This window comes from Lucilia cuprina, chromosome 3 (genome assembly GCF_022045245.1).
Source record: "Lucilia cuprina isolate Lc7/37 chromosome 3, ASM2204524v1, whole genome shotgun sequence".
Taxonomy (NCBI): Eukaryota; Metazoa; Arthropoda; class Insecta; order Diptera; family Calliphoridae; genus Lucilia; species Lucilia cuprina.
Window position 1 is genome coordinate 66,613,688 of NC_060951.1, and position 11,829 is coordinate 66,625,516.

Consider the following 11,829-nt stretch of genomic DNA (forward strand, 5'->3'; position numbering starts at 1 on the left):
TTTGAAATTATTAAATATTTATTCAATACTCCAAAGTTTGAAATTAATTATTTGAATAAATTTTATTTGAAATAAATTTTGGTTAAAAAATACAATTCCTTTAATTGGCTTTATTCGATTAGCCTAGATCTGAAACTTGCAAAAATGCCATCTCACAGACTAAAAGATCATTCGCTTAACACACTATTAAATATTTGGCATGGTTATTTATACATACTTCTATGGACCAAATATAGAACTTATAGATAAAAAGCACAGAATTTAATAATTTACTTTTCTGTTTTATCGCAAAAGACCCTATTTTTTATCATCTCTGATTAAGAATTTTTTTACTCTCTCAGAATAAATGCATATATACAGACTTGCCACAGTTTTAACATTAAATATAATTCCCATTTAGAAAATAAAAAAAACCTTTAATAAACCTTTAATTTAATGAGGGTTTAAAAGACCTACAAACTAATTTTAATTTTCAATTAAAAAACTGTGGTAATGCTATTCCCGATTGTTACATATGTATACAGATTCTCCAATGTGGCAACCTCAAGTTTTTACACTCAAAAATACAAACATACATATATTTTCATAAAAAACAACATTTACTGATAACAATAAAAAAGAATAAAAAATATATAAAACACGCTCTTTGCCTGTCCAAGACTTTAGTTTGCTTAGCGAACTTTTGTATCGTCTACACACAGCTGTTTGACAGTCTATAAATTTTTATTAATAATTTTATTAAATACTACAGACAAATAAATTTTAAAAAGTTTTTCTTTAAATAGACAATATATTTTCATTAAAATAAATATTTCTCTTGTGTTTCTGTAAAATAATTAACTAAAATGGTACGTGTTGTAGAAGATGTTTTTGGAACATCTATAAATCCATTAACCAAACAATTGGAACGAATCAAACGTTTTACTCTGCAAAATGACATGGAAATGAAAGTACAAGTGAGTATAATAATTAAGTATTATTTACATATTTTAATATGTATATGTGAAGCTGTTTTTATCAAAATTAAATTCAATTAATATTTTTGTGTTCTTCTTTCAAGTTTAAGACTCTACTAACATACTGATTAAGATCATTTATTGTTTACAAACATTATCAATCATATGTAAACAAATTAAACACCAAACAAGTAAACATATAATAAATAAAAATAATGTACATATACATATTTGTATTTCAGTTCGATCTTACTTTAGAATTCTATCAACTTTAAATAGATACACAAAAAGTTTAAAAACTAAATTCATATCGACCTTTAAGATTTTCATTTTAGACCAACATTGTTGTTTCCATTTATAAGTTTGCCCATCAACATGGACATTATTTAATAGATTTTTAGGGAGAAAGTAAAGAAAAACGAAATAGTAAAAATAGAATCGTTAAAAAGTTCAAAAGAAACAACATTCGTCAACTAAGTATTCGACATTTTCAAGTTTATTCTTGGCTAGAGATTAATTGTTATGACACACTTAGTTTTATATTGACAATAAAAGATTTAACATTTTTTACAATTTAAATTTTCAACTAAATACTTTGTTAAGTCTTGTTAAACATCTACAAAATTCCAAGAAGTTTATTTTCATTTTTCAAACATTTAAAATATGAGGGACAACTAAATTAAAATTGTATCATAAGGTTGTATTTAAAGGGCAAAAATTAAGAAAATTTATGTTTATGATTTAGAATTTATGCTAAAAGACTTCCATATTGTAAATGTCCTTTTAGAATAATAATTATATATAATATGTACATTTAATTAATGTTTCTTTATTTACAATAAATTTCCCTTTTATTCGTGTTTTAAAAAACAAAATAGTTAATACAATCATTATTAGTTCTCTATTTTAAGGGAAAATATGATCAACTTGATTGATTGTAAAACTGTTAAAATGACAAGATTGTAAATTCATAATACATTAGTTTAGAAAGCAGTCACCTATTAATATAAAAAATGACTGTTAATTATTATTTTTATCTTCTTCTTGAAAAATTCATATTCATCCTTAACCTTCTGCTTGAAAAAATTTTAAATTTTATTTATTAAACTAAAAGTATTACGAACGTTTGATAAAAAGATATGTATTCTTATGAAAATATATATATTTCATATATTTCACTACGTCTAATCCTCCTGTGTATAAATGCGGAATTAAATTTTAAGATTTCTTCTTAAGTCATAAATCCCTCCCTCCCTAAAGACAAACAAATTCAAAGCAAAACCAAACTTAACCAAACCACAACACCACAGCCAATTTTCTAACCACTAAACACAACATTTTAAGTTTGTACCCGTACACTTCTTATTGCAGTTTTATTTCTGTATATCTTGTTGTTTTATTATTGGTGTTCTTCTTTTTTTCCTGTCTGTCTGTCTGGCGGTGTAAACCTGGTAAAATATTTAATGGATTTTTTTACATTTTTATATTTTAGACAAAATTCTACACTTGACTTCTTAACAACTTTTTTAATTTGCTTCTCACTTTTTTCCCTTTTAATTTTTTGCATGATTTCCTATAAAATGTGGCAACAAAAAACATTGTTGCTGCACATTCTCACTTAAAATTTCTTGGAATATGGTAACATTTTCCAATGATGCTGGTGATAACGATTATGACTGTGATAATAAAAAATACCTTCGCACTGCTGGCTGTTCTTTTCATAAACTAAAAACAACATCAACGAAAAAACAACCAGGTTATTACATTGGGTGCCACCATAACTAGTATCCAAGTACCGGATGCAAATGGGCATGTGGATGACATCGCACTGGGTTATGATGATATTGCAGGTTAGTATCACTGATTAAACAGACCTTTCATAGAAAAAACATCAATAACAAGTTGCATGGTAATATTCTTGATATGTTAGAAAAATAACTGCAACAACAAACAAGAAAACAACGTAAAAGGAATTCATACTCTTAGTCATACACATTAAATTCCTTAGAAATATATGTCACCATTTCTGATGTTTTCCGTCACCACACACAGTGGTAGTATTTTGATTTCGATGCGAAGTTTTGTTTTTTCAACCAATTTTTGCCTTTTTTATCCTTAAGAAGAAAACTAGAAGTAATCAAATTGAATAGGAGCGCTTATCAGCAGATTTGCCATAAAGTAAACTTATTTCATGAAGTCTTTACGATATTTTAGCAGTGATGAATATTTCGTTTCTTTGCGAGTTGTCTAAGTGACGGTTCACACTGGGAAACTTTTGATTTTGTTTATGAAAGAAGGGGAAAAACATAGTTTTGTCTTTTTCTCATATAAAGTCAAAATTTTCCTTGTGTAGAGCGTTAGCTATTAACCTTGTAGAAAATCACTAAAAAAAATTTAAATATAATTTAAAAAATATATAAACAAATTTTTGAATTTTTATATAAATTAATATAAACTAAAGATAAAAAACATGTATATATAATATATTAATATAATGGTCACTCACATTCTGAATATAATTTTTTAATACGATTGATATTTTTTCCAAAAAAAATTTACTAATTTTATTTACACGATTTTTTCTGAAAAACGAAAGATACCTATAAACGCAAGATAAACACTATATTGCCAATATAAATCGTCAGCACAAATTCAGTGCAGTGTAACATATTAAAACATGTCTCTTTCCATTTGGGTTTCTTACGTTATGATATGTTGTAATGCTTTCGAAAGCATAATGAAATTTACTTTTAGATATGTAAATATGTATATGCTTATGAAAAGCGAAATAAATGCTATAATTATTTGATAAGTTTTGTTAATCATTATAGCCTTACCGAATTATTAACCATTCAGGCAACTGTGCGCGTAAAGAGTATGCAAGGAAACAAGTACATATGTATGTTGAATGTTGATGTTGTAATTTTTATGCTTACACTAACAAAAACTATTATTACAAAACAAAAAAGGAAAGAAATAAAATAAAATGGTAAAAGAAGAACCGAACAGAAAAAACTAAAACTTTTTGTTACAATTTGTTACGAAAAGTTTTACTACCATTACTTTTAGTCGCTTAGTCACGAAATATGCTGTGAAGAATGATTATAGTTCTTTTTTCTTTTTGCTTTTTTTGCGAGTGTCCCTTTCCTGTTAGGGCTCTTATGTTGGTTTGATATTTTTTCTTAGTTTCTTTAACTATTTTTGATGAACAGTCATATTTTTTCTTGTCCAACAACTAGTGTTTTATTTTACGACTAAAACTTTTTTGGTATCCTTTGTTAATTCTCGTGTGGTCTTGCATGGTGTTTCGCTACTATACGAATATGTAGGGCATAGAGTTTGCAGTTGGTTTGTAAAAATCATTCGGGTTTAAATGATGATACAAAAATATTATTGATTTACATACACAATACACACCAGCAGCATAAATTAACTTGAGTTAGTGTGTATGTGGATGCGGAATAGTACTATGGAGATTGTATAGGGATTTATATATAAACAATATTTATGCATGAAAGTTTGTGGTTTACATGAGTGCTCATATGAACATGTGAATATTTGTATATTTTTGTATGTTGCATATTTGCACAATCATCTATGAAATATTATGTATTTATGGCTTTAGCAGTAGTAGTATTGGAGAAGCTTAGACAGACATTCCACATCCAGTTGCAATGAAACTAAATCAAAAGATACTTTTTTAAACCATATACATAAATATACTTTTTGTTTGCAAAATCCTTTATTTTTAATGCAAGTTTCTTTAAATTTAAAATTATGCAATTATTCACATGGCAACAATATGTTGCTTTAATGATTTTACTACCATGACATGGTAGAGAGTAAAAACGAAAAGAAGAAAACTAAATAAATAACTGAAATTCAGTTTTTAGTCAACTTTAAAACTCATAATAAATTCATTTCGTATTTGTTCAAAAAATGTTTGACACTTTCACAAACCCCAAATCATGTTAAATACTTTAAGTTTAATGATCCTTTCATCATTCATAGTAATAAGAGTATTAAAGAAACATTTTGTTGGTTTTTCGTGTTGTTGACTGTTGTTGTTCCGACTCCCTCTTAGTCAATTTGCTTCTCTTTAGCTAATCTTATAAAATTTACATTTATAGTTCCCCTACTAAACCCAACCCCTGAGAAATTCCCTACCACTACTTAAAGCATCAAAAATAACAACAACTGCCAATATAAAATCCAACAAAATAAATCCAAAAAATAAAAACCAATACGGGAAAAAACTGTTTTTAACAGAGTTCACTTACACACAACTCAACTCATCTTTTGTAAAAATCTTTTCGACAAATACTTCAACCAACATCTTTTTTTACTGAAAACACAAATTTGCAAACACATACACATGTACCACCTATCTGTCTATGCACTATGTATTTATCTATGTGTATGCATGATATTAGTAGTAAGAATTTTTGTCCAATCTCCTGTTGTTTTCCCCTAACCTCGCACTCTTTCTGTATCTATCCCTATGTCTGAGTCACAATATCTCTTTAGTTTACTATTTTTGCAATCAGTTTTCCAGCACAACAAACAAGAATGAAAAAACATGGCAAGACTAATTTGCACTGTTTATATCCATGCACTTCCTAGATTTTTGTAAAAACAAATTTTTCCGATGTGGGACTGTTTGTGTGCGTGTATTTGTTGAGAAACACCACCACAATGAACAAACAAACAGACAAGGAAAAATAAAAAGAGAGGAGGAGGTCACTCCAGATGCAAAAGTACACTTAAGGGCTAAACATAAAGTGTCACTTTGTGAGTGCAATGGCAGCAATGAAGACACGCTTGCCAGCCATCTGAAAATGTCTGATGATGACGATGAACATAATGTCAAAGAGTCAATTTTTGGCTTTTACCACTTGTGGATCTTGGTTGGAATGGAGCGGCAAAGGGACAGAAAAACATAATAGAGATGGACAGAAAGAAAAAGGAATTTCCGTCACACACTCCTACAATCAAAAGTATAGGGATGCTGGTCGGTAGTTCGGTTGCATGTTTGTGGGTTACGAACACAAAAAATACAAATAAAAACAAAATGATTTGTTGTTACAGCTTTTTCCTAGCTTTGCTTTTTTGCTGCATAAATACATACATATAAGTGTGTGCAGAAAAAATTTCACTAACAGTAAAATTATTTTTATGACAAAGAAGTTTAAAGACATACATTCATTCATACAAACGCGTACACATTCAACAGAATTAAACCCTGCCAAACGACTGGTGGCAGGCAACCTTTAAACAAAAAAAAACGTTTTTTTGTTGCGATCATTACCAACGCCACTTCTACCGCCAACAACATCATCATCACTTCTACCACCAACAACCACCATTGCCGCCAAGTTTTTACAATGACCACTTCCGTTGAAATACTGCTAAAAGTTGCGGTTTTGCCAGCGTCAGTGTACATTATAAACCACTTGTTTTGTTGCCTTCTGGAGATCTGCAACATCAGTAGAAAATACAAACACCAACACAAAAAAGAACAAGAAAATTTATTATAAATCAGAAACAAAAAAATACAATGTGCCATTTAAAAACGGGGTTGTGCAACTTTTCAAGTTAATTTTTAAGAATATGTAGGGTATATGTAATGAATTTAACAGTGAAATTTTATTCTTTATATTTTCGTTTTTATAATATAATTAAATTATATAATTATATAATTAAATTATATAAGAATTTATACAAATTTCATAATGACTCGTTTTAAGTGCCAACGATTGCACAACTTAGCAAAACGCAATAATAAACAAATTTAAATAAACTATATAAATTTCTATGTCTGTACTCTCTTATACCTACCCATTTTTTGGATTTTTTGTGTATGTATATTTTGTGTAGGTTACCAAACTTCAAGTAATCCATATTTTGGTGCAACTGTGGGTCGAGTTTGTAATCGCATTGCCAACGGTCGGTTTCCACTGAAGGGTCAAGAGATACATGTCTCTCGTAATTTCAACAATAAACATCAATTGCATGGTGGTTTCATTGGCTTCGACAAGGTCCATTGGCAGGTGGAAGCTGTACACCAAGATAGCATAACACTCAAACACTATTCAACGGATGGTCATGAAGGATATCCGGGCCAAGTAACCGCAACGGTGAAATTCACATTGACCGAGGACAATTGTCTACACGTACAAATGCAAGCTGAGACAACTAAAGTTACGGCTGTCAATATGACAAATCATACGTATTTCAATTTGGCCGGACATGTAAGTATTCACATTTTATTATCATTATCATCATGTTATTTTTCATTTTGTGCTTTTCTATTTTTCTGAATTTTCTCCTTTAGTTTTTGTTCATTTTATTTTTTGTACTTGAAGTAACAATTGCACCATATGTTAAGTTTAGTTTTTAGTTGGGGTTTTGTCCGTTGTACTTAGAATGATTGAGTTGAGGATTATGTTTGGTACATATTCGTCGGTTGCCTGACTGGCTGGCTGTTGCTTGCAAAATGAAATGTTGCAAGAGGAAATAGAAAATTCAAATGATATTGAAATTGAAATTGTCGGAAGGAAATGTTGGATTTTTTTTTTTAAGAAGAAAATTAGTGAGTTTGTCGTTCGGATATGTAAGCAGCTCAAAAACTAGGAAATAAAATAATGAAATCTTTAAAGGAAATAAACGTGTTAGGTGAAGACACATGTAGAATTATAAAGTGATTATAAGAATGGTTCACAGGAAATTTAGCAGAATGAATACTAGTGAAATAAAATTAGTTGATGCTATAAGAACTAAAACGTTTACGTTTTATTTTTTGCTGGCATTTTCTCATGATATTCAAGAATGTAAACAGTTAAAAGTGTAATGATTTATATTTGTCTTATGTAAATATTACACAGTGCAACACGACAAAAAGTATAATCATATACGGACACTAACTAACATTATGTAGAATACAATCTTCAGATCCGCAAAAATATTTTCAGGCATTTATTTATTTAATGGTTGAATTATTAACCTTAAATTACTAATAACTAAAATTCCTCTGCCAAAATAAATATATTTACCCTTAATCCCATATAAGCCCTCTTTTGCAAAATCTATTTTTTTGTCAACAATAAGTAAAAATATTCCGGAATTCACTGGTGTAGGGTATCATATGGTTGACCATGCCCGACTATACATTCATACTTGTTTCATATTGAAATAGCTCCCCATTATAGATATGAAATAACGACCCAAAAAGTGAATTAAATCCCAATTTCGTTGTTGTTCTTCTCTAAACAATTTTTTATAGAGTTATTTTTGTTTTGGGAAGTTATTTCGTAGGAACGCCACTGTTAACTGAAACAATAACATAAAATAAAGCAATATTTTTTTTAGAATAAACAAATAAACTCTCAATATTTTTTTAAATTAATTTCTTTATATACATATATGTACATATATACATTCCCCATTGATTTAATAGAATGCCGGCCAAGAAGCCATATTTGAACATACAATCATGATTAAAGCAGACAAAATAACTGAAACTGATGCAGAGTCCATACCAACTGGTAATTTTAAAAATGTCGAAGGCACTTTATACGATTTGCGTACAATGAAAAATTTGGGGGAACAAATAAAGAAACTTTTGCCTGCCACGAATGGTTATGATGACAACTATTGTGTTGAAAAGAACAGTGATGACACAAGTGTCAGCTTAATAGCCAAGTAAGTATGAAAAGAAAATGAAATTAAATTAATGAAGAAAAACAGAATAATAAAATAAAATTCAATAGAGCTTATCATCCAAAAACCGGAAGATGGTTAGAAATTGCCAGTAACCAACCAGGCGTGCAGTTTTATACAGCAAATTATATGCCCGATACAACAAAAGGAGAGGTAAGTTACAATTTTTCACTTGAATTTACTTGTTTTTTGTTTTGTTGTTGTGTATTTTAATAAAATGTTAATTTAAATATGATATTTGTAAAACATGTGCAAAATGAATAGAAAATAAAGTCTTTCGTTTAAAAACTTTATTATTTATTTATTTGTTTATGTTTGTAAATATACATACACAAATAAGAAAAAAATGTATGCATATGTTTGTGTACAAGAGAATAATTTTATTCATTTGTTCATTTATTTGAGCATGTACAATAATAAAACCCTTGTAAACTAAAGAAAAACTTTTGAAAATTCATATAATGTCGAAAAGTATTTCCCCCTTATTCATAAACAGCACTTTATTTTATAAAAAGTTTATAAAACAAAATTTCCATACGAAATTTGATTTATAAATCGTTTATAAAATAAAAATTTGTTTATGAATATGGGGGTTTATATGTATGTACTATATGGAAAAAGCAACACAAACCCCAATCAAATGAAATTAATTAAAAACCACCATCTTCTCTCTCTGTCACCTCCTTTTGGAATTTTTCTCTTTCTTTCTCTAAGCCACAAAAGAATGTATTTGTTTTAATGCAAATGTTTGTTTTTATGAAACAAAAACGAAAAAAAACAACAAAGTTGGCTAAATAAAGCAAACTTTGTTGAAAAACAACAACAAAAATACCTTCAGCAGAAAACCAAAGTTATAGAAAAATAAAGTTAAGCTTAAATAAGTGCAATTTATTGACCAATGATGCCTGAATACCGTTAACTTTTTTCTATTTCTCTTTTACACTCGTACACTCTCCGCATTTAATTTTTTTTTTTTTTTGCTTTTGATTTTTAGATGCCCATTTAAATTTTGTTTTTATTCATTCATTCATGTATTTTTTTACACTCATTTGCCAGTTTGGCACGCTCTGGTGTTAAGTCAGTCCTTTCGTTTGTTCTGCCTGTTATTCTTTGCTTGCTTTCGTTCATTCATTCGGTTGTTAATTTGGTTCAATCGTTTAATTAAAATCTTCAGTGCCTTTTTTTGTTTTGTTTCTGTTGTTGTTGCTTTTCTACTCATGTTCGTCTTCTTCTACATGATTTTACTTTAAAAAGAGCATAAATGCTTTTTATGCACGGTTTAATAAGTTTTTAAAATGTTTTTGTTTTTACTGACTGGCATTTTACAAGCAACAACCAACATCAAGGTTTATTAGCGTGTTGTAAAAAGGAGGCGTTTAAATACGTTTATGGTTAATTAGTAATTTTGTTTATTTTTGTATTCTTGTTTTCTTTAGTAATAATATGAATAAATTTTATATGAATATATGTATATCCATATTAGGGCTATAACTAAAATTTATTTATATTGCTAATGTGTCCACCATTGCGATACATATATATCAGCGTTCAGTGCATTAATTTTTTCTATAAGTTTCGCATCAAGTTATCGTCATTATTTATCATGCTTTTTTATAACATATTCCGGAAATTGCTGTTACATATTTAAACATTTATATAAATCTACCAACAAACATATGGGCATTTTCGTGTCAAGTGACGCAACTCAAAAAAAAAAAATTAAAGAGGACTTTTGGTAGCTCAATGGGATGCGGATATCTTTCAAAATAAATCCTTTTTACCTCAAGAATAACATTTTCTTTGTACTAGATGCAAGGGGACCCATTTTGAAAAAAAAATAATCTTATTAAAAAAATAGTTAAGAAATAGCTATCTAAACTCCTTTGGACAATTTTAGCTAGAGCCAATATAAAAACAAAATTGTAAAACAAAAAAGGCCAAATTTGATATTCTCTAACTCAGGCAGTTCTTGACCTGTAGATCTGAAAATTTTTATTTCAATTTGACGTAAATAAGAATTATTGAAATTTATTTTTGTAAACAAATAAAGAAAAACGTTGCCACACATGTAGTAGGGGAAATCATATTTAGGAAATTGGAAATAAAAAAATGCATATAACTTTTAAATTAATCTTTTATAGAACGTATATATAATATAATTTTCTTACTTGGACATGTTTGACAGCGCACATCGCAATCTTGCACTACATAATACGTTGGCACTAAAACAAAATATCAGCAGAAAACATCACTCATAAGAAACTTCTGCAATTGGACATAAGAACATAAGTAATGAAATTTTGTTTTTAAGGAAGGACCTTTTAACATTTTTATTATTTTCTTTACTATTAGAATTTCATGTTGTTAGTACTTTAATTTAGTTTGAAAAAAATGTTCCATTTTATATTTATTAAATTTGTTTAAAATTAAACAGAAAAATTAAAATTTTAAACTTTTATTTAAAATTTTACATGAACTAACTAGAGTCTATATTATTTCATGCAAATGAAAAAATTTTCTTGAAATGTTGTTAGAAACATGTTTTTCCACAATATAAATATTTTTTTTACATGAATTTTTTCAAAATTTCACGTGAAATTTTGAACAAAGTACCTAATAAAATCTAAACTTTACAAATTAAAAAATTAGGATAAACCTACATTTATTTACTAAAATAATTGAGAAAAATCTAATGGACGTCCTTATAGTTCACACTAAACTCACCCCCTATGCTTTTGAATATTTTCAACTTTTTACAAAATTAATATGTATAATATCCTTCCCAAAGTGTAAACTGTAAAATTCGGACTAAAACTTTAATTTTAATTGGTATTTAAATTTTTTATGCATTTACCATTGAAATTTATTAATATTAAATAGGATTACCGAAATAAATATACAATCTAAAATCTAACCAATACAAAATTTATACGATCAATTTAAGAAACAGCTAAGTCAATTTATTTATTACGGAAATTTAAAGAAACCCATTATGAAAAGAATCTTTTGTGTAAATCTTAATACCTTTTGTGATTGTTTAGTTGAAAAGATGTATGGATGATGTATGAATGATGAATAAATGATACATGTATGAAAATACAAAATCGCATTAATGATTTTATTTTAAGAAACAAATCGCAAAAAAATAAAATAA

General features: G+C 28.0%; 1 protein-coding gene across 1 annotated transcript; it reads left to right on the plus strand.

The window, feature by feature from the left end:
* The first annotated feature begins 671 nt into the window (after positions 1-671).
* Positions 672-9,681, plus strand: LOC111678905 (galactose mutarotase-like). Its single transcript, XM_046947153.1, has 6 exons — positions 672-956; positions 2,713-2,806; positions 6,834-7,207; positions 8,413-8,657; positions 8,726-8,828; positions 9,670-9,681. Exons 1-6 carry the CDS (start codon positions 846-848, stop codon positions 9,679-9,681), a joined length of 939 nt encoding a protein of 312 aa, XP_046803109.1. The 5' UTR covers positions 672-845.
* The last annotated feature ends 2,148 nt before the right edge of the window (positions 9,682-11,829 follow it).

What these genes read in the sequence shown, in the direction of transcription:
- LOC111678905 (XM_046947153.1), top strand. Translation starts at nt 846, where the DNA reads ATGGTACGTGTTGTAGAAGATGTTTTTGGAACATCTATAAATCCATTA. An exon ending in GGGTTATGATGATATTGCAG is followed by an intron (nt 2,807 to 6,833) that starts GTTAGTATCACT and finishes TATTTTGTGTAG; the next exon opens with GTTACCAAACTTCAAGTAAT. An exon ending in ATTTCAATTTGGCCGGACAT is followed by an intron (nt 7,208 to 8,412) that starts GTAAGTATTCAC and finishes TTGATTTAATAG; the next exon opens with AATGCCGGCCAAGAAGCCAT.